At 42.7% G+C, this 24,258-nt stretch overlaps 1 protein-coding gene across 1 annotated transcript in view; it reads right to left on the bottom strand.

The window, feature by feature from the left end:
* COL11A1 (collagen type XI alpha 1 chain) overlaps positions 1-24,258 on the bottom strand; it is a 253,934-nt gene that overhangs the window by 214,777 nt on the left and 14,899 nt on the right. The window contains exon 2 of the mRNA XM_073642853.1: positions 2,468-2,632. Within this exon, the coding sequence (XP_073498954.1) occupies positions 2,468-2,632 (165 nt within the window). The remainder of the gene's footprint in view (positions 1-2,467; positions 2,633-24,258) is intronic.

Below are 24,258 nucleotides of genomic sequence, written 5' to 3'. Positions count from 1 at the left end.
TATGTGAACAAGGCTTATATATTTGCTTTATATTTACATTTTTTGTAAAAAAGTTAAAATTAAACTCAATATATCAACTAATATTAACTTTATGCCAAAATAAGAACGGTTAATCAAATTCAGTCTATTCTATAGAAACAAAAAAATATTAGCTTACATACAGGGACACCCCATCGATTAAACAAATCATGTAGCATTTTCTTTCTCGTTAGAAAGCTGTAAAATTCGATATTTAAAGGTCAAGTTTTTTGTTAAGCTTAATAGCAGAGACAGGAAACCTTTAGCATTTTCTTAATATTATAGCAAAAGATGAAGATTAAGCTGTGAGAGCACCATGGTAAGCTTCAATGCTTTTTCTCTACTAATTCAATATTTTTCATATATTGTTTATAAAAATATGTATTATATAAAAAAACTGCTTTATGGACTATTTTGCACACAGCATTTTTTGTAAAAAGATCACTGCTGTTTTTGGTGCATGTTTTTTTGGTCAAAGTCAACAGTGGGTCCATCAAGAAGAAACAGTTAAGAAAAGGTTTAAGTTCTTCTTTTATATTTGACAATTTTTAATCTACTTCTGACTTTGGTTAAAAAAAAACAGTTTTAAAAAAAAACTCCAGTGTTTTTTTCAAAATAGTAATTTTTTACATGGTGATGTGTGAAATCATCACCATGCAGCCTGGACTCATAGAGAGTATATAAAAAGGAAGGGAATGGATGGGTACCACAATAATTTACAATAATGGGATCTAGGAAAAATGTAGCAAACCACGAATTACTCTAAAAGCGCAAAACCACATTAAATATAGTCTGCTCACACCCTAAAGTTTGCAAAATACATGATTATATTTAGACAAAGCTTATAAAGGTAAGCACACAATTAAAGAGAACTTGAACTTAGCCCTTAGATCCCAGTCTTAAGCCTCTCATCTAGCCAAATCAGATCTCATACTTTGCACTGATGAGGGGCAACACCCTGAAACACTGACTCTGCAAACTGAGCTTCTGATTTGGCTTTTATCCTAAGTCATAAGGCAAGGCTCATTAAAGGGTTGATATTGACTTGTAGGCTTGCTACTTCCAGGAGGTGGCACTAGAGTTCAAGTCCTCTTCCTCGCTGAAGAGACAATTTGCATATTTAATTTCCCAGAGGAGCTTGCATGGCGTATAAGTCTCCTCACTCTGATATGCCTGGCCTGACATGTCAATCTCCATACGGAGAAACATTACCCCTTAGATCCCACATAATTAAAAACACCCTAAAACAGTCCCACATTAGCTAATAATTCAGGAGAGACCCACAGCAAACATGTTATGCAGTATTAGCACTTCTGCCTCAAACATATAATAGTGCAACACCATGAATGAAAAAACAGCTTGCAAAATTGTGACAAATAATTAACAATACTGGAATAAATAATTTTGGATAAATAAATACACCAATAGGATTAAAAAAAACAAACAATATAACATAATGTATGGAAATGCAAAAGACCTAATACTTAAATAATGAGAGAAGGATGCCGAGGAGTTGTGCAACAGGAAAGCTGACGCGTTGCGCAACCGGAAAGCCGTCATGTTGCGCTACCAGATACTGAGGCTTTATCAGGGACCACTAGGTGGCAGCGCAATGTGTCGGGTTTCTTCCTCCATGTCCTTCTCTCGTTATTTAATCATTAAATCTATGCCATTTTCTTACATTGCGTGGTATTATTTATTTCAAGTCTTATTGGTGTATTTATTTGTCCGTAATTATTTAATTTCCACTGTTGTTGATCATTTATTTGTCACAATTTTGCACGCTATTTTTTATTTGTGTTGTCACACCATTATGCATTTGAGGGAGGAGTCCCAATATTACATAGGATGGATGCTGTGGGTATTCTCTGAGTTACTATATCATCGGGGACGTTGTGTGTTTTTAGATGTGTGTGTATTTCTTTATATTTATTTTTTTAAATAAAATCTTGTCTTTTGCCATCTTTTGGGTGTGTGCAGACTATATGTAATATGGTTCTGTTTTTTTAGAGTAGGACTTGTAAAGAAAGCATAAAAGGGATTGACAGCTCCCTCTGTAAACAAACTCATATGAAAAGCTGTCAATCCCTGGTGGATTGACACCTCCCTGCATTACAAGGAAAGACAATTTGTTTTAATACCATATATGTGATGATGAATTTCCATTGCGGTATCCATGATGGCTTCTTGTGAAAAAGTTGTTATATTTGTGAAACAACCCCTACAAGCATTAACTAGGTCTAGCTAAATACTAAAGCCGACCACTGATGGTGCATAATAAGCAAACTTTCCTCCTCTCCCATCCACCTTTGGACAGAGAAGGGTCTACCAGACCCCATGGGCAATAGATCTGTTGATTAGGGGCTTTGATCACCTTGAATGAAATGTGTCAAGTGGCAAACAATGACCAAACAAGAGCATGGCATGGTACAGTATTTTTGTTCCTTACCTCTAAATAATTGGGTCATCGGGGCACTGAGCTGGGCATGTTTTTGAACTCTGTATGCTGTGTCTCCTTTGGTTGCCTTCCTGTTTGCGCAAAACCCTGCTGTTCTTGACACACCTTCTGGTGTACTGTGAAAATCTAATGCTCTGAGTACATCCACTGGTCCAGCTGAAAAGCAAAAAAGAAACAGAATTACTTTACTTTATCAATAGAAAACTACTAATATCAAATCATGAAATTACGTCAACTAATCTCTGCCATCAGTCCATGTGCAGGCTGGTCACCTCTAATGTACAAGATATCAACCAGCAGAAAGGGAAGAAGTAGACCAGAGGAGTCAGTAGGATCCAGTCCTGCATTATCTCAATTATAAAGGATGCAAAGACATAATAACTGCAATTACATTATAAAATATCCAGGACATAATTTATGGGCATGGCACAAAGTTTACTTTTATATAGAGGTGTATCTTGGCATCGTCATCTATACAGTTGCAGTAGACTGTGTTCACATGAAGGCTTAACATGTTTTTCCACAGCAGAAATATGTGTATTCAAGTCTATGGGTCCGTGAAAATCACAGACAGCACAAGTTTAGCATATGATTAATCTCTGATCTTAAACACTGATAAAAAAAAGTCTGTTTTTTCAGGTATGAGAAAGAAATGAATGTCTGCATGAGGCCTAAGGGCTTGTTCAGATGAGCGTATTATACAGGCGGGTGCTGTCCATGTGCACCATGTACCTGCACCCGTTATAGCCAATGTGCCAGTGCACATGGCCAATTTTTCAAATGAACCAATGGTGTGCGTGGAAAAAATCCTTGATTTTGGGCTGTATATTCTCTCATGTGAGAGAATCGGTCCAATTATGCTAATCATACTCAGCTCAAATTCTGTCCGTTTGACCCGAGTGCCATCTGAGTGTGATCCGATTATCTCGAATGAGAGAATCGTATCACAGGTGCGGAGAAGATGGAGAACTTCATTTCTCCATCTTCTCCATTGTCTCTGTGAGCGTAGATTGGGACTGCACTCAGATGACATCCAAGTGTAGTCAGTAGTGATGAGCGAGCACTAAAATGCTTGGGTACTCGTTGCTCGGGTCGAGCAAATTGGAATACTCGGGTGCTCGACCCGAGCAACGAGCCCAATGTAAGTCTATGGGAAACTCGAGCATTTTTCAGGCGTCTCCCCCCGGCGGTCTGCAGAGGGCCTAAAAATTGCCCAAATCAGTGGGAACAGTGCTCAAATGACATGGGAACAGCATGGGGAAGACCCCTGGAAGCATCTCTGACTCCCAGATCACTGCTGTCAGCAACGTGGTCAGAGTATTAAGCCACTTTTACGGACTCACAATAAAACATACAAAAACGAAACCAAAATGGATTTTCCTGGGAAATATGTTAAGGAACATCCTTTCCAGGGTAATGACTTGCATATAAGGCAAAATAAATAACCAAAAACAAAAATACTCCTCCACAACTTGGGCTATGTTCACACGTAGCATTTTTGATGCATTTTTGCACTTTTGAATTGCTTTCAACCAAGACAAATGCATTCACCAGGAAATGTAATTTTAACATTTTACAACCTTATCTGGCCATGTGGTGTGTGACACATCATCAGACACATGCATACAGTGCTGAAAAGACATGGGAACAGCATGGGGAAGACGTCTGGAAGCATCTCTGACTCCCAGGTCACTGCCTAAAAATGTGCCCATCATACGTGATCCTTGGCGCATGCGAAGATGCCTCTCGCCATGCACCTGTCGTTGCAGACTTGCAGCAATCACTGTCCACATCCTTGTCCCACTGCAGCGTTCAGTTGTCCCTACCCCATTCCTTGGAATGCAAGTGCAAGTATGCAGCCAGCCACCCACCCACCCACAGGCCGCAACACTAAACTGCCAGATTTCTGGGCAGCTCTTTGCACTTGAAATATGGCCTTTTAAGCTCGTGGAGGTGGAAGCTTTTCACAATCTGATGCCGGTGGCGGCCGGGTGTCCATACTCGGTCCCCAGCCGCCACTATATTTCCTGGTATCGCCTCCTCCTTCCACAAGCACAGGTCCCACAACATTACCCGTGCCGTCCCCAGTGCACTTAGTGGGAAGAACCGCCTAACCACAAACACGTGGACAGGTGAATGTGGCCAGGTGAATGTGGCCAGGGACGGTACGGAGCCAGTCCACAACTTTTTTTGCTAAGAGTTGTATTTAGCTCGGTGAAAAGACTGGCATATAGGGAAACTGTATCTACCCTGAGTGTTATTTCTCCAAGGAAGTCCTGTAATTGAGCTTGTTGCAGAAGCAATGGCAGCCCGTCCAACATCAACTCGCACTTGTCGGTAGTGCTTTGACACACACACACACACATCTTTCTTTGCGCATTTAATTTCTTGAATACAGAGTTGGACAATGGCCTGATCAGTAATGCGTTATGAGAAATAATATGCATAAGCATGGCCGATCCACATTAAGAAAGCAGCCATAGAGTGTCCGGGAACCTTCCCCCACACTTTTCTTAGCCAGGGCTGCTTTTCGGCAGGGTTGGACGGGCCCACCAGAGAACCGGAGACTCCTCCGGCGGGCCCTGGCTTCTCCTTCAGGAGAGTTCATAGTGCTGAGGTGAGACCATGATGATGATATAGGCCACCATCTGCTTAGTTTTCTGTTACTTGGAATGCAAGTGCAAGTAAGCAGCCAGCTACCCATCCACCCACAGGCCGTAACACTAAACTGCCAGATTTCTGGGCAGCTCTTTGCACTTGAAATATGGCCTTTTAAGCTCGTGGAGGCGGAAGCTTTTCACAACATCATGCCGGCGGCGGCCGGGTGTCCATACTCGGCTACCCAGCCGCCACTATATTTCCCGGTATTGCCTCCGCCTTCCACAAGCACGGGTCCCATAACATTACCCGTGCCCTCCCCAGTGCACTTACTGGGAAGGACCGCCTAACCACAAACACGTGGACAGGTGAATGTGGCCAGGGACGGTACGGAGCCAGTCCACAACTTTTTTGGCTGAGAGTTGTATTTAGCTCAGTGAAAGGACTGGCATAGAGGGAAACCATATCTACCCTGCGTGTCATTTCTCCCAGGAAGTCCTCTAAAGCTGCTTGCACTTGAAATGTGGCCTGAACATTACTGCTGGTACTTTTCTGTGGGAATTTGCTTGCCTCCTACCAGCCTGGAATATTTCCAGCAAACTATGGTACGATGCCATGGTATTAGCACCGCCCCCAGTACCAGTAGTGAAGCCATCCCCAGTTTCCTTGTCAGGAATTTTATTTGGTAGACTGAGTGGCTGCCCAAATACATTTTCTCACAAAGGAGCTGAAGATAGAGTGGCAGTAGGTGCAAGTTTCTCCAGCCTGTTAGATATTAGAGGGTGAATGGCAGCACATTGGATCAGTGGTTAGCACTGAAGCCTTGCAGCACTGGGATCCTGGATTCAAATCCCAGCAAGGACAACATCTGCAAGGACTTTGTATGTTCTCCCCGTGTTTGCGTGTGTTTCCTCCTCAGTAAAAAAGCAGCAATAGAGTGTCCGGGAACCTTCCCACACACTTTTCTTAGCCAGGACTGCTTCTCAGCAGGGTTGTACGGTCCCACCAGAGAATCCTCTGGTGTGCCTTGGCTTCTACCTCAGGAGAGTTCATGATAGTGCTAACTTTGCACCTGCTATGGGGCTCTTGAGCGGGTGAGAAAGGTTAGCCCTCAGAATCAAATCCTCTGGTGGGCACAATGTTTTTCAATCTAAAACAGCTTCTCAGTGGGAGTTGTATTTCACCACAGCCATATTCTTTAGCTCGGTGAAAGGACTGGCATAGAGGGAAACCGTATCTACCCCGGCTGTCATTTCTCCATCACCAGGTTCCGCCCATTGTCACACACGACCATGCCTGGCTATATGTTCAGCGGTGAGAGCCACAGATCAGGCTGCTGTGTTACAGCTTTCAACCACTCTGCAGCGCTGGGCGGTTGGTCAATTAAGCATTAAGCATGTTATCTTCAGCACAGCCTGTTGCTGCTTGGCCAAGGCAGTGCTGCAGTGCTGTCAGCTTGTGACTGATGTAGTCATTTCGGAGATGGAGGAGCAGGTGCATGAGCTGAACAATGTGATTTCATTGAGGTTAAATTGGTGATGCTGTTTTTATACTAAAGAAAGATCCTATTGTTTTAGGTTTTTTTACGTTATTTTTTTAAGACAAATGCATTCACCGGGAAATGTAATTTTAACATTTTACAACCTTATCTGGCAATGTGGTGTGTGACACATCATCAGATACATCCTTTTTTATTTATGATGGACGGACTCTGAAAGTCAAAAAGCCTATTTTTACAGGGACATCAGACGGCCCTTACTATTCTTAAAAGGCCAGCAGTCGGCCGTAGCTATTGTTAGAGAGCCATCAGCCGGGTATGCTTTGTTGTTCCCATTATTAACAAGTGGGTCTCCTATACTGTTATTGCGTATCCAGTGACTGCAAGGGCTGCCAAAAATTTGGACGCAACCCAATATCCCTTTGAAGAGACATAGAGGAGGGTCTCAGTAAAAAAAATGTTCCCATTATAAAGGAGCGGGTATCCTATAGTGGTAATGCCCATGCTGTGACAGCAAGGGCTGCCAAAATTTGGGAAAAACCCCACTAAAAATTTAAATACACATAGAACAGGGCCACAGTAACAAGGTACGACATGTTCCCATTAGAAAGGAGAGGGTCTGCTATACAGTTATAGGGTATGCAGTGAGTCCAAAGGCTGACCAATTTTTGGAAAAATCCCACTAAGAATCTAAAGACACACGGAGCAGGGCCACAGTAACAAGTACGACATGTTCCCATTAGAAAGGAGAGGGTCTGCTATACAGTTATAGGGTATGCAGTGAGTCCAACGGCTGACCAATTTTTAGGAAAAACCCCACTAAGAATTTAAAGACACACAGAGCAGGGCCACAGTAACAAGTACGACATGTTCCCATTAGAAAGGAGAGGGTCTGCTATACAGTTACAGGGTATGCAGTGAGTCCAATGGCTGACCAATTTTAGGAAAAACCCCACTAAGAATTTAAAGACACACGGAGCAGGGCTTCAGTAACAAGGTAAGACATGTTCCCATTAGAAAGGAGAGTGTCTGCTATACAGTTATAGGGTATGCAGTGAGCCCAACGGTTGACCAATTTTAGGAAAAACCCCACTAAGAATTTAAAGACACACAGAGCAGGGCCACAGTAACGACAAATTCCCATTAGAAAGGAGAGAGTCTCCCATAGTGTTGGCCTATGCAGTGAATGCAAGGGCTGCCAAAAATTTGGAGGCACTTCAATGCCCCTTGAAAGAGACATGGAGGAGGGCCTCATAAAAAAAATGTTCCCATTAGAAAGGAGCGGGCCTCCTATACTTGTAATGCCCATGCACAAGTGTATGGGCTGACAAACATTTACCCCTGGGGGGTATACATGAACATACTATATAAAAAAAAATTTTCATGGGCATCATAAACACCCTTTAAAAAATTATGTGGGTGTTGCATCACGGACCACGGTCACCCTGGTGATATGGTGGTGGAGGATGAGGAGAAGGAGGAGGACAAGAGCAAATAGACAAAATCAGGAAGCGTATACCCATGTATTGTTGTGAAAAGGTGCATGGGAATACACCTCCCAAGAAAAGACACTGGATTTGAGTTTATGTTACGCTGCTATCATTTGGTGGTGTTGAGAAGTCTGGCCCAATCCAGCCCTTGTTCATTTTTATAAGAGTCAGCCCATCAGCATTTTCAGTTGACAGGCGGATGCGCTTATCAGTTATAATTCCACCAGTGGCACTAAAAACCCGCTCTGATAAAACGCTGGCGGTAGGGCAAGCCAGGGCCTCCAAGGCAAAGAGAGTCAGTTCATTCCACGTATCCAGCTTGGATACCCAATAATTATAAGGCAGAGAGGAATCACAGAGGACGTTGGTTAGGTCGGCAAGGTACTCCCTCAGCATCTTCCCAAACTTTTCACTCCTTGTGAGAGTACCCTGCGGCTCAGGGCCTGTGCGATGGGAGGGTCTGAGAAAACTCTCCCAGAACTTTGACAGTGTTCCCCTGCCTCTGCTGGATTGAAGTTGTGTCTCTCTCGCCTGTACTCCTTGGTTGTCCAACGAAGTATGCCCTCTGATGCCAGCGTTTTCAGATGGGAATTTTTTTAATAGTTCCGCAACAAGGGCCTTCTGGTACTGCCCCATTTTTGTAGACCTGTCCACCTCAGGAATAAAAGATATAAAGTTCTCCTTGTAGTGTGGGTCTAGAAGTGTCACCACAAAGTAATGACTGTCACCCAAAATTTTGAGAACGCGAGGGTCATGGGAAAGGCAGCGTAACATAAACTCAGCCATGCGTGCCAGACTACTAACAGGCAAGACTTCCATGTCCTCACCAAGAGGATGACTGACCATGCTCTCCCCCTCCTCCTCCTCTCTGTCCTCTGGCCATCCACGCTTAACAGACGGTATGACAGCTGTGCAGGTAGTACCGTCTATAGTGCATGAAACTAGCTCCTGTCCTTCCTCCTCCTCCTCATCTTCCTCATTGTCACCCAATCCACGTTGGAATGAGATGAGGCTTTGCTGTGTGTAATCACCCTGTATGGTTCCTTGCTCCATCTCATCGTGCTCCGCCTGCAATGCATCCTCTTTGATTGTGAGCAGAGAGAGTTTCAGAAGATAGAGAAGCGGGATGGTGACGTTAATTATGGCATCATAGCCGCTCACCATCTTGGTAGAGTCCTCAAAGTTTTGGAGGATGGTACATATGTCTGACATCCATGTCCACTCCTGAGGTCTTATATGTAGAGTCTGAACTGAATACCGACGGCCTTGTTGATGCTGGTACTCAACAACTGCCCTCTTCTGCTCACAAATCCTTCCCAACATCTGCAGTGTAGAGTTCCAATGCGTGGGGACATCACACACCAGTCTGTGAGCCAGAAGCTGCAAATGCTGCTGAAACACTGCAAAGGCGGCGGAAGCTGTAGCTGACTTTCCAAAATGGGCACAGAGGCGGCGTACTTTAACAAGCAGATCCGGCAGCTCCGAGTAGGATTTGAGAAACCGCTGAATCACGAGGTTAAGCACATGGGCCAGGCATGGTACTTGTGCGAGCTCGCCTCGCCTCAGAGCGGCCACCAGGTTCCGGCCATTGTCACAAACGACCATGCCTGGCTGTAGGTTCAGCGGTGTGAGCCACATATCTGCCTGCCCTTTCAGAGCTGTCCACAACTCTTCAGCATTGTGCGGTTTTTCACCTAAGCATATTAGCTTCAGCACAGCCTGTTGCCGCTTGGCCGAGGCAGTGCTGCAGTGCTTTCAGCTTGTGACTGATGTGGTCATTTCGGAGATGGAGGCTGAAGAGGAGGCTGAGGAGGATTAGGTGCAGGAGATGTAGAACGTGGGGGTAACCCCGATTGACCTAGGGCCCGCAATCCTTGGCATCAGGAGGACGTGTTCCGTCTCAAGGTCCGACTGGGTCCCGGCTTCCACTATGTTAACCCAGTGTGCCGTCAGCGAGATGTACCGTCCCTGCCCACAAGCACTTGTCCACGTGTCCGTTGCTAGGTGGACTTTACAGGTAACTGCGTTGTTGAGAGTACGACTAATGTTTTGGGACACGTGCTTGTGTAATGCAGGGACGGCACACCAGGAGAAATAGTGGCGGCTGGGGACCGAGTACCGAGGGACGGCCGCCGCCATGAGGTTGCGGAATGCTTCCGTCTCCACGAGCCTAAAAGGCAACATTTCGAGCGCAAGCAGTCGTGAAATGTGAGAATTTAGTAGTGTGGCCTGTGGGGCGTTGGCTGCATATTTGCGCTTGCGTTCCAAGGACTGGAGTATGGACAACTGAATGCTGCGCTGGGACAAGGACATGGACATGCTTCCTGCTGCTGCTACTTGAGAGTGTGCAATGACAGGTGCAGGGCAGGAGGCGTCTTTGCATGCACCATGGACAGGGGATTGGCTTGCATGCACAACAGCAGAAGAAGCAATGGTGCCACCCACAGACACTGTTCCTGGACCCTGGGGTTCAGCCCACAAAGTGGGGTGCTTTGCTGCCATGTGCCTGATCATGCTGGTGGTGGTCAGGCTGGTCGTTTTGCTACCCCTGCTGATGCTGGCCTGGCAGGTGGGGCAAATGGCCTTTTTTGGGTTATCGGCAGAGTCTTTAAAAAACAACCAGACTCGGGAAGACCTAACAGTTGTACTGGCAACTTCCTTCGTGTTGGTGTTACGGGGAACGGTTGCCTGCCTTCTGTCTGCGGCCACCACACTGCTTCTTCCTCCCTCTTGGGGTGCTCTGCCTCCCTCCCCCTGTGTGCTGCTGTCCTCGCTCTGCATGTCCTCCTGCCAGGTTGGGTCAGTTACTATATCATCCACCACTTCATCTTCCACTTCCGCACCCTGGTCCTCCTCCTGACTTTCTGGCAATTGTGTCTCATCATCGTCCACCTCTTGTGACACTTTCCCACCGTCACCTTCGTGTGACCGTGGCTGCTCAAAAATTTGGGCATCGCTACACGCGATCTCCTCTTGCCCCGCTTCCAGTGGACCGGGCGAGAGGCCCGAATCTATAAATGGAAAAGTGAACAGCTCTTCAGAGTGTCCAAGTGTGGGATCAGTTGTCTCTGGGTACTGGGCATGTTGGGAGGAAGGAGGATCAGGGTGAGGAATATGCGGTCCAGACTCACGGCTACTGAGACTTGACCGTGTGGAAGACAGGGTGGTGGTGGTGGCGGCTAAGTGACTGGAAGCATTATCCGCTATCCAACCAACAACCTTTTGACACTGCTCTGGGTTCAATAGTGGTGTGCTGCAGTCCCCTAGAAATTGGGACAGGAAGGTCAGGCGAGAAGATGTGGGTGTTTGTTGTGGCACAATTTCGGCTTGCTCACGTCCTTGTCCTCGGCCTCTGCATGCACCATTACCATCACGTCCAGTTCCCCGTCCCTTGCCACATGCCTTGCCCATTTTAAATGGAGGACAGTATCTTCCACGCTCAGTACAAATGACTGAGTTTGGAGCGAACTTATATGTGATTCGTGTGATAGGGAAAACAGAGTTTTAAATACCTGGCCTGTAGGTAAGTAGTTTGAACAGCAAACTGCGGTGAATTGCTTCAATGACACACTAAAGTAAATTTTTAATGGAGGCCAGAAATGTCAGTATTTTCTGACAACGCATATGTGATCCATGTGACGGAGAAAACAGTTTTAAATAGCTGGATTTCTAGCGCTCTAATATGGAAAGGACCTGACTGTATTCTTCAGTGCCAACAAGCAAATGGCGCAGAAAAAATGGTTTTCTCTGGATTTCTTTTTAAGCAATTAATGAGGATTAAGATCCAAAGAAAAGTATTCTTGGCCCCTGAGACCTGGGCCTTTGTATAGAAATATCTAACAGCAGCAGAAGGCAGAATTGGAATGGAGCCTCTTGTGCTATATGCACTGCAGTCTGCTATATACACTGCCTGCCTATACACCCTGCCTGCCTGATATCTCTGCAGATGGATTAGTCCTCATAAGGACTGTTTGTTAAGATGGATATGTGTAATGTACGGTTTTTATCCCTACACTACCTAATACACAAGCAAATATGTCCCTGACGCACCATCATCTCTCCCAAAACAAGCAAATGGCGCAGAAAAACGGTGTTCTCTTTGTTGCTTTTTAAGCAAATAAGAGGATTAAGATCCAAAGAAAAGTATTCCTGGCCCCTGAGACCTGGGCCTTTGTATAGAAATATCTAACAGCAGCAGAAGGCAGAATTGGAATGGAGCCTCTTGTGCTATATGCACTGCAGTCTGCTATTTACTCTGCCTGCCTGATATCTCTGCAGATGTATTAGTCCTCAGAAGGACTGTTTGTTAAGATGGATATGTGTAATGTATGGTTTTTCTACCTACACTACCTAATACACAAGCAAATCTCTCCCTGACACAGCAGTAGCTCTCCCTACACTGTCTGATCTGGAGTGACTGTGACGAGCATGGCGGCGCCAAGTCTGATATAGACTTGATGACGCTGTGCGGCCAGCCAATCACTGTAATGCCCACAACCAACATGGCTACGGCATTACAGTGCATGGCAGGCAATCCCTGCATGTTCAGCTCTCTAAAGAGCGCCAAACATGCAGGGAGGGGACCCGAGTTCCGGCCCGAGCAACCCGGAAATAGTCGGCGAGCGCCGAGCATCTCGTGCAGTGAGATGCTCGGGCGAGCACCAAGCAGTAGCGAGCATGCTCGCTCATCACTAGTAGTCAGATGTTTCACACGCACTGATAGACTTGTATGGGTGTGCAGTGTGCATGGTCCGATTATCAGATGTGCTCGCAGCATGCTACGATTGCTTTCTCGTTGCTGTCTCACACAGAGTCAAAGAGACAGCAATTTGTTGACGTGACTGGCTCAAGCTTTAATACGGTCTGAATCTGGCCTTCAACTGATGATTTCCTATAATCCACATCTATAATTGGACTGTAGGAATTTCCCAAATAAAAGAAACTTAAAATGAGATTAAATGCATGACAGAAATCAAGCCATGGTCATAGTTTCTGGCTGATACTGCAGCTATTGTTACAACACAGATGGTCCAATTTAGGAGTTCTCTAATGGCACTCATCTGCAAACATACAACATTCCCAGATATATACAGTATGCAAAATCAGTTTTATTTACATGACAAATTTGGCATCACTACAATGTAGTATCCACTTCAGCTGTGACCTGTCGATAATTTTACATGTATAAGAAAAGATGCAGGGCTATTGCAGAATTTCCCATACAATAATTATTTTTGATGCTGCAAGTTAAAAGATTTGACGATTAAATCACACATGTAGTTTTGATGCAGTCTAAGGGTATGTTCCCAATACTTCTTTTTCAGACTGTTAAAACAGTTCATTGTTCAAGCAGAAGACACTTTAGGAACAGCTCATTTTTTCTCAAAATTTGTTAACTTGAAGCATCTTTTTTAGCGTTTTTTGGGGGTCATTCCCTGTACTCTTTTTCAAAGGTTTTTCAGTTCGTTTTTTTACTGCTTTTTCATTAAATTTTGGGCAACTTTCTACAGATATTTTCCAGACATAAATGTCAGCATTTTTTTTAAGCCAAAAGTCTCAAAAATGATGCCCAGATGTCTCACCAATGTCTTTTTAACCATCCCAAGATATGGTAAAGTATTGAGTGTCTTCCTAGCAGAGAGCACCAGAAGTATGTACCATATATGTTACTTCTTTTAAATGCTTGGTGTCTTTGGTAGCCTGAAGGGTTTAACAGGTGTTCAAAAGCTGAAACATAACAGCAGCAAGTCCATTTTCCATATAAATTAATAGGACAATTGTTTTCATCGTTGACTTAGCCCTTTGTCAACTTTTTTTTTTTTTTTGATGGACCCGCTCAAAAAACTTTGTTTTTTTTATGCACTAGGGAGAAGTATAAGTCCTTCTTTTATATTACCCATACCTCTTGAAGCCTGGCTTTGAAAAAAAAACATGTAATTCCTACCTCGGGGTTCTTTCATACACAACCTTACTTTATTTCCTGGGGTTTTTTTTTTTTTTAAATGCATGAAAAACACCTTTCAAGTAACATGCATTTTCTTAATATGTTTTTAGGGGCATCTTTTTGTGATAGATTTAATTTAGTGCCATTTTGTAGATGTCTTTTTACAGGAGTTATATCCTGTATAGAAACAGCACAAAAAGCCATAACCAGAGAATTCCGCATTATGTAAAATTGACATTGACCATAAAATGCCAAAAAAACAAAATACATTGTATATAACGCATTGGATATTTCAATGTAGACTTTAAAAGTGTTTTCCATTGGAGAAATCTTTGTTCCAAAGGACTCAGACCGGTTTAAAAAAATTAGACCAGAGGAAATCTAGGTAAGCACCGGAATGAGAGCTAGGCGGGATCATCACTACTTACAATTTTAAAGCAAGTCTAAACACTTTGGAGACTCTCCCCAGGAAGACCCCTCTAATAAAACATCTGGTCAAAAAATGCCAATAAAAATGTGCATTTTAGTAAGATAATGTTGTTTACTTTAATCCAAGAAAGAAGAAGCAGATGCCAAATTACTTCATTAGATTTTACTACGCAGTAAACTCCAATAATTCTACCTACAGATTCCTGTATGTGCAATTTATTAGTTTGGACTCCTACCAAAAGTGCTGCTCTGCTTTGAGTTTTTTAGCCTTAGGTCAAACTGTAATGTGTCAGTTCAGGTACAAATGCTATAAAAACTCCCAAAAAGATAACACCATAGATGTCAACTTATTTCTGAAAAATATCAATTTAAAAGTGGTCGACAGATGACCTTTACTGAGTTGTATAGGAGGCAATAACTGCTTGATCTTCAGGGGTCTTCTAGGAGTAACACAAAGAACCCGATTTATTTTGCGCACCATTCTTAATTATTGGGACCACTGGAGCAAGGTGTGCCTATTTTACTAAGCATAGTAACATAGTTTTTAAGGTTGAAGGAAGAATAAGTCCATCTAGTTCAACCCATGGCCTAACATGTTGATCCAGAGGAAGGCAAAAAAAAACATGTGGCAAACACTAAGCTCCACATTGGGAAAAAAAATTCCTTCCCGACTCCATACGGCAATCAGACTAGTTCCCTGGATCAGCGCCCTATCAAGGAATCTCGTATATATAACCTGTAATATTATACTTTTCAAGAAAGGCATCCATGCCCTTATTAAATTTTTGTAGTGAATCACTCATTACAACATCATGCGGCAGAGAGTTCCATAGTCTCACTGCTCTTACAGTAAAGAATCCACGTCTGTGATTATGATTAGCGGAGCACAACATTTAATGAATTGAGGTTTTGGTTTGGCTTTTATCCTAAGTCATGTGGCAAGTCTCGTTAAAGGGTTGATATTGACGTTTAGGATAGTTATTTCCAATAGGTGGCACTGGAGTCCTCTTCCTCTCTGAAGAGGCAATTTGCATATTTAATTTCCCAGAGGAACATTGCATGGCTTATAAGCCTCCTCCCATTGGCATGCCTGGCTAGGTATGTCACTCTCCACAAAGAAAAACATTACTCCTTAGATCCCGTAGTCTTCTCATGCTACTACTGTACAGAAGTCCTGGTACTTTCCTGAGAAGCAGGACATAAAGTTATGGATGTTGAGTAGTGCAATGGTGGACAAACGCTTTTAAGTGAGTATATTGGATGTTCACATTCAGGGACAGCATTTCCAATTTTTCTTGGAATATGTGCATAAAAGCAGATCTGATGAAACTGAGAGATATGAAGATTGCATATGGAAGACCATGAGTAACATTAAATATAATATGTACATGCATATATCTATATAACGCATAGCTCTGCCACCATCCTTCAAGGATGATCTGACAGTTAAATCCCCTCCTTGGCCATCAAAAATTCACAGGAGAGTTATTTCATATCCAGAGGGCATTTCACTGCTCCTTAAAGGGGATTAGAAGAGCTTTAAGGAAGGGAAATGGGATTAACAGCTGTAAGTCAGCTTTAGAAAAAATATCAGGAGAAAGCTTTAGCCACATCAAAGTCACTTGTCACACGCAGGGAACATGCAAAGAAATGATTTTCTGTCTGCTATAAAATTAACAATTTAAAGAGCATTTCCACCTAAATCATAAAATTGCCCGTAAATATAAGCCTGTAGTTGTTCTTTTATATTAGGTTGTAAGGTGAAAACAATCTGTCCATCGCAGTGGTAAAAGGGCAAGTCCCCATTATGAACCAGAATAAAGAGTTGCTTTATGAGCGCAGCTCTTGTCTCCGTAGACTTGAGCCTTATTACATAGACAGGCATTCGTCTGAAAGGCCACCATGCTATACCCTATTTCTACTAAAGTGTCCGCTACAGGGAAAATGATCCTCACGTGTCAATGATGAAATCCACATGTGCAATGTGACTGGTACGGACCTACATTGATGCCTGCTTTAACCCTGCTTACTCAGTCCCTTTGCCTCCAATTAACAAAACTGTCACTCCATGAATCAAAAGCAGAGTGGCTAGTTTAGCATTCTTACTGTAGGAGCCTAGGTTGGCCCATACCCGCACACTGGACCGCTGGAGTGGTGCAGAGAATGGTCTATTAAGATTCTAATCAAGTGACACATAACATGGAGGTGGTAGTTTAAAACCAGGAAACCTAATGACAGGTTCCATTCAAAAAATTCTAGTCTTTCATTTTTTTAGTAATGATACTAAGAATAATTTCACTGTAGTTACAATTAAAGTTCCAAAATGGTTTATCACCAAACTTTCTTAAGTTACTTTAAAGGGAATCTGTCACGTTTTTGCTACCTCATCTGTGTTTTGAGTACGTGTGGTGTCCGTTTCCACACGTACCGTAGACACTTACACAAGTAGACCCATTAAAATGAATGGGTCTGTGCACATGACAGTGTGTTTTCACAGACCGTGTGTCTGTGGGCAAAACATGCTGACATGTCCATTTTTTACCCACAGCACAGGCGGCAAAATGTCCCACACACATGCACAGTGATAACACATGGATGACATCCATGTGTTATCCGTGTGACATGTACCGGTGCCTGGGAATCAGCGGTACTGTGCGCGCTGTTCTCAAGTGCCGGGAGCTGAAGGCATTTGTCATCATTGTCCCCTGCTGGTGCTGATATCAGCATGAGCAGGGGACAATGATGAGAGTAGTATTCTGCCCCCACTGTGTCCAGCAAGTGTAAAATAAGATTAAAATAAAAAACATTATACTCAGATTTACACCTAATTCTCTGAAGTCCCCTAAAACAAAAATAAAATATAAAACAACCATAATACCCACCTATCTGATATACTGTCCCACGCTGTAATTCATCTGAACGACAATCCAGCACCAGCATTTGCGGTGGCTTGAGGCGACCTCACATGGTGAGGAGCAGAGGAGGATGACGCACTGCAGCAGCAAGGGGGCCTCTGAACTGCACTAAGCTCACTGAGTGACAGGACATCGCTCAGTGAGCTCAGCACAGGTCAGGAGTCCAGTCAGATGGATTACAGAGTGGGACACTTGTTTCATCTTCGGACAGGTGAGTATAAGGATTTTTTTTAATTTTATTCTTATTTTTACAGGTTTGAGAGACAGCAGGAGAAGAATACTACTCTCAGCATTGTCCCGTGCTGGCGCTGATTGCAGCACCAGCAGGGGACAATGATGAGGGCAACGTTCAGCACCGGCGCTTTGGAACAGCGCTAACTGATTCCCGGATGCGGGATGTTTGATACTGATGTGGCACATGGTTGGCACACGGTTGTCACACATATGCCACACTTATCATACACACAGACACAGGTACACACGGAGATGGATATCTCCGGTACTGGTTTTTCCAGTACCAGAAAGATCCGGACATGTGGATGAGTCCTAATATAGGAAAAGAAACCTTGATTCCAGTGATGTATCACTTAGTTTACTAGATGCAGCAGTTGTAATACAATCAGAGTTTTCTCTGATGCAGTTATAGCAGAGCTCAGAATGCTAACCCCGCCCACATCACATTTCTGTGTACATTGCATATTGACAATAAGCTACTAATCAGTGGTGGGGGCTTGATTGGATCAGGAAGCACAAGGCAGCTAGTGATAATCTCCTGCTGATAAAACAGTTGTATTTAAACAGCACACATCCTTATAAGTGACACATCCCATAAATCAATGTCTCAGCCTCAACCTCATGCTGCCCTCAGCAAAAACCTGCTGACAGATTTCCTTTTAAGAAAAAATCTGTCTGGTTATGGTGTAATTCATCCACGACCCATGTGGGACCATAACAAGAAGGACTTGCCAAAATTGACTTTCGAAATTGAGTATGGCACAAATCCAAAAGAAGAAAAGAGAGACAACAATGCCCTACTAATGCCTATAAAACAATATAACTTTATTAAATGATAGGCATGAGTAAAAATCTATATGGTGTAAAACAAAACAGAACAGGCCTGGTCCCAAAAGATACGAGTACAAGTGCCTAGCGATACCAAATGCAAGTCAGGTATACAATCAGAGACCCTCCAAAGTTCTGATACACCACCATCTTGAGGCAGCTGTAGATGATTTATACAGCTGAAAGGCACCACTGATTCCCAGAGGCACAAGGTTGCTTCTCCTGGCCTCAGTAGTTCTCCTGCAGGGGCTTCTACCCTCCAGACTTCACAATGGCCCTTACACTAATTTCTTGTGTGTATGTAAAAATAGCTGAAGAGCTGGATCCTCACACCATCAGAGTTCACAGATATTTGTGACTCCTGACATTGCAGGGCACCACACTACCATAAGTCCTGTGTCACATCAACACTAAAGCATCCCGAGACCATTCATATATGGGGGCTTTTTATTTATGGAGGAGACTTGCTCACAATTTTTCCTAAGAATATTGCCATGAAAAAATAATGGTATCTAAACATCCATCCGAAGAGCAACTTTTCTCAACAATCCAAGAGCAATTTGGTGATGAACAAAGCTTTTTCCAGCATAATGGAGCCAATGTCACATAGCAAAAGTGATAGTCAAGTGGTTAGGTAAACGAAATATTTAGAATTTGGGTTCAAGGAAACTTCCCAGATCTAATCCCACTGAGAAACTATGGTCAACCCTCAAAAAGTGGGTGGAGAAACAAAAACATAAATATGCCATAAATCTTGAAAAATAAGGATCAACACTTCAATATTCAGTCTTTGCATAAACTTGATGTATATGACAATAAATGCTTAAAACCTTTTAAAAAATTGCACTTCAGTAACCATAGAAACATCCGCCTAAAAGATCTAAAAACACTGAAGCACAAAACTTTGTGAGAACCAAAATTTGTGCCAGACTCAAAACCTTTGGCCACAACTGTGGAATATCAGCGCTCTCCACCTCTTTATGTAACCTTCAATCAAATTAGGTGCTAAATTATATTTTCCTGATGTGAGTCAAAAAGTGATGGTTCTCTCGTATTGCTTCATCCCTTTCTTTTTAGAGCTGGTTTCAGAATCAGGGAGCATCCCAATACTGTTGTTTGACATTGCCTATAAAAGGTCTGCTGCTTGGTGGGGACCTGGGTCTTGACATCCCCACTAATGAGGTGAAATACGGCTCTGGAGTTTCGGGCCCCTGTATGAGCTGCACATACAGAGCGGTACACAGGATGAATAGTATGTCTTGTGCACCGTTATAAGATCAGTAGGGATCTCAGAACCCAGATTCCTACAAATGGGCAGCCCCTATTATATAAAATAAATTGTAAATAATAGTTATCCTTTAAGGACTTATTAATTTATATGAAATGCTAATAAGCAATGATTTGCAATTTCTTCAGTGTCTTGCAGTCCAAGTATGTCAGCTCCTGTATGTCGTTGGCCTCTCACTATAGGAAAATTGGAGTCTGACGTTTGCCAGTGATAAATGAAATCCGGCTGTATTAAATACTTGCACAACTTCATAATTTCCTACACTCTTGTATAATTCTCTACCCAAGCAATTGTATTGGTGTGAGGCTTATATAAAACATGATCTGGTGTCTAGACCCTCCTCCTCACTAGGATCCTCTATGGTGGGCTGTCAATGATTAGCATAACCTAATTCATGCCCTATGAAAGTGCAGAAGGGCAATTCTAAAAAAAGCAGAAGCTATATGGAGTATAGTGCAATTGTAACACCTGCCATTACTGTTGTAAATATATTACTAGAATCTTATACTTGTGCTACTCTTATTTATTTGCCAGAATAAGAAACGTTCTTCTTTTTGCAGCATGCTCGCCTCTCTCTGTCCTTTTCTGTCTCCCTTGTTGCAGAGCTGTCCTCTTTGCTGTAAGGAAAGACACTGCAGGTTCCCGCTGGGAAGAATTTGATATGCTGGACAAGCCACAGGAGTTCAAGAAGCAGAATGTATCTCTTTATCCTCTGCCAAAGCCTTTGTACTGTATCAAATGTAGCATAGTAAAGAGGACTGCATGTACAGAAGATTGTTTTGTCTTTTTCAGAGTTTTGTAAACTCTCCCAAAATATATAACCAGAGCTGTAAACCATGCATGATTCCTACAGCTGGATTCCTCATTACCTTTTTTTTTGTTATACTACCATAAAAAGGGTTTCAACCTAAAGTTACAGCCAAATGCCCCTCTCTCCTGTTAGTGCTGAACTTATTGATGTTTTTCCATAAGAAATGTAGAAATGAAATTCAGACAAACGAATATTTTTCAGAGAGCAGAGAACGTTTATCACTACCGAATTATCAAAAGTGCTATCCCGGGAATATGAAAAGAGGAGAGGACAAATGGCTGTTATAAAGGGGCATCCACAGCTCAGGCAGTCATTATGGGGGGCTTGGAATGGCATATGCCGTGATATGTGGCCAAGCGCTCTCAGGAGCAGTGACTAGAGGATAATGTCAGCAGTGTTTTGCTATGTTATCTGACAGCAGCATGATGTAGGGGCAGAGACCCTGATTGTAGCGATGTGCCACTTACTGGGCTGCTTGGTTCAGTTTTGATAGGATCCCTGTTTTTTCTGCTGTAGTTGGAGTAGTGGTTAGAATGCTGATCTGTGTATAACACCGCCCCTAACCCCTGATTGGCAGCTTTCTGTGTACACTGTCAGCAAGCTGCCAATGAGCAGTGGAGGCGGGATTAGCTGGAGTGCCATGCATACAACCCCTAGTCCTGCAGTGATAATCTCCTGCTGATAAAACACTTATTGTATTGAAACTACAGTAAGCTACTGCAAAAGTGACACATTGCGGGAATCAGGTTCTCTGCTCCAACATTATGCTGCTCTCGGAATAAATAGCAAAAACCTGCTGACAAAGTCCCTTTAAAAGGGGTTGTTTTTGTGAAGATTTGTAAGCAGTCCATTTCCAGAATACAGTCAGCATTGGGCTATTGTTGCCTACAAGGAATCTTTTTTTTTTCTACTCCTTGTATTGATCTCATATTGGAATCTCTCTTTCTTCAAAAGAGAGCCATTTTAATACTAAATTAGGAAACCAGGGTTCTGACCACCAACTAACAAAAGGGCAAAATTGAGCCACGAAGGATCCCATGGCCAATACATGGTGTTGTCTCTATGGTATTTGTTCCCTTATAAACTAAAAAAAAGCTGTAACAACTGTAAAATGAAGTATATAAACAACATAGTACACCTATCTCACAGCCTCTGGATATCTGCAAAGGATGCCAGCTGCTAGGGTATGCTGTGGAGCAGAGCCTACCCTCTACATGGTGGATACTGGCTATTGATAACTGACATCAACATATTTAATTGATGCCATTAATAGTCATTTTTTCCATTGAAGTGCTCAGACAGATTGTGGGGCGCCATTTAACCCCATTGTCTCACCAAACAAAACAATTAAAGAGTACCAATGGGCAATGGCAATGCCAAAGTAAAAAAACAAGTCTACCCAGCTCTATTAACAGAAATAATAAAAAAAATGTTATGAATTTCAGAATATGGCAACACAAATAAAAAAAAAGCTTTATTTTTTATTTTAAAATTAATAAAGCATAATTTATATATATATATATATATATATATAGTACAGACCAAAAGTTTGGACACACCTTCTCATTTAAAGATTTTTCCGTATTTTCATGACTATGAAAATTGTACATTTACACTGAAGGCATCAAAACTATGAATTAACACATGTGGAATTATATACTTAACAAAAAAGAGTGAAACAACTGAAAATATGTCTTATATTCTAGGTTCTTCAAAGTAGCCACCTTTTGTTTTGATGACGGCTTTGCACACTCTTGGCATTCTCTTGATGAGCTTCAAGAGGTAGTCACCGGAAATGGTTTTCACTTCACAGGTGTGCCCTGTCAGGTTTAATAAGTGGGATTTCTTGCCTTATAAATGGGGTTGGGACCATCAGTTGTGTTGTGCAGAAGTCTGGTGGATACACAGCTGATAGTCCTACTGAATAGACTGTTAGAATTTGTATTATGGCAAGAAAAAAGCAGCTAAGTAAAGAAAAACGAGTGGCCATCATTACTTTAAGAAATGAAGGTCAGTCAGTCCGAAAAATTGGGCAAACTTTGAATGTGTCCCCAAGTGCAGTTGCAAAAAACATCAAGAGCTACAAAGAAACAGGCTCACATGAGGACCGCCCCAGGAAAGGAAGACCAAGAGTCACCTCTGCTTCTGAGGATAAGTTTATTAGAGTCACCAGCCTCAGAAATCGCAGGTTAACAGCAGCTCAGATTAGAAACCAGGTCAATGCCACACAGAGTTCTAGCAGCAGACACATCTCTTCAACAACTGTTAAGAGGAGACTTTGTGCAGCAGGCCTTCATGGTAAAATAGCTGCTAGGAAACCACTGCTAAGGACAGGCAATAAGCAGAAGAGACTTGTTTGGGCTAAAGAACACAAGGAATGGACATTAGACCAGTGGAAATCTGTGCTTTGGTCTGATGAGTCCAAATTTGAGATCATTGGTTTCAACCACCGTGTCTTTGTGCGACGCAGAAAACGTGAACGGATGGACTCTACATGCTTGGTTCCCACCATGAAGCATGGAGGAGGAGGTATGATGGTGTGAGGGTGCTTTGCTGGTGACACTGTTGGGGATTTATTCAAAATTGAAGGCATACTGAACCAGCATGGCTACTACAGCATCTTGCAGCGGCATGCTATTCCATCTGGTTTGCGTTTAGTTGGACCATCATTTATTTTTCAACAGGACAATGACCCCAAACACACCTCCAGCCTCCAGGCTGTGTAAGGGCTATTTGACCAAGAAGGAGAGTGATGGGGTGCTACGCCAGATGACCTAGCCTCCACAGTCACCAGACCTGAACCCAATCGAGATGGTTTGGGGTGAGCTGGACCGCAGAGTGAAGGCAAAAGGGCCAACAAGTGCTAAGCATCTCTAGGAACTCCTTCAAGATTGTTGGAAGACCATTTCCGGTGACAACCTCTTGAAGCTCATCAAGAGAATGCCAAGAGTGTGCATATATATTTGGGTTCACCAAAATCATATTGACGTGTTTGTTTTACTGCACAGCAAGCGCCATAAAAGGAAAACACAAGAAATAATTATGGAAGTAGAAAAAAAAGTTTTTGCCATTTGTGGTACAATTAAAAACTATAGCTGGTTCACCAAAAAACAAGCCCACAAATGGAGGAACATTTAAAAAGGTACTGCTTTTAGAAGATGGGGATAAAGAAATAAAAGCAAGAAAAACTAAAACTGTCTTACTGGTAAAGGGGTTAAAGTTAATTATACTGTATATAAAATATACAAAATGAAACATTTTTTCTTTTCTAGAAATATTTTTACCTAGTCCCATTATATGTTCTATAAATATCTGCCAATATGAAGTATAGATAGACCAGATCCTCTTTTTTTTATTACTGATTGCTATGCCTAGGGTGGAAATAAGATAGATACTTTCAAGACACAATACCTTGCTCTAACATGCCACATGTCATAATAAATTGTACTTGACAGATGGAGAAGAAATACGCACATTAATTGGAAGCATAAAAATGCTCCCATGTGAACGTCTTATTGCTTAGGTCTTTATCTGTGATTTATATGTGCAATGAAGAAGGTACTTTCCTTAGCAATGTCCAGAAAATGTCTTTGATTACAAGATGCTGCAGCAACTATTTTGCCAGGTTCAGTGGTCTTATTGTCAATGTCTGTGAAATCGCAGCACGCTGCCAGTCACTGCTACACGACTCCCTGCTCAGGTGCTTTTCTGGTCTATAGTGACTTTTAGAAATGACAGTTTCAGGAA

The sequence above is a fragment of the Phyllobates terribilis genome, unplaced genomic scaffold (assembly GCF_046119375.1).
Source record: "Phyllobates terribilis strain yellow unplaced genomic scaffold, ASM4611937v1 Scaffold_8__6_contigs__length_399053987, whole genome shotgun sequence".
Taxonomy (NCBI): Eukaryota; Metazoa; Chordata; class Amphibia; order Anura; family Dendrobatidae; genus Phyllobates; species Phyllobates terribilis.
This window is presented reverse-complemented; position numbering and strand designations above follow the sequence as displayed.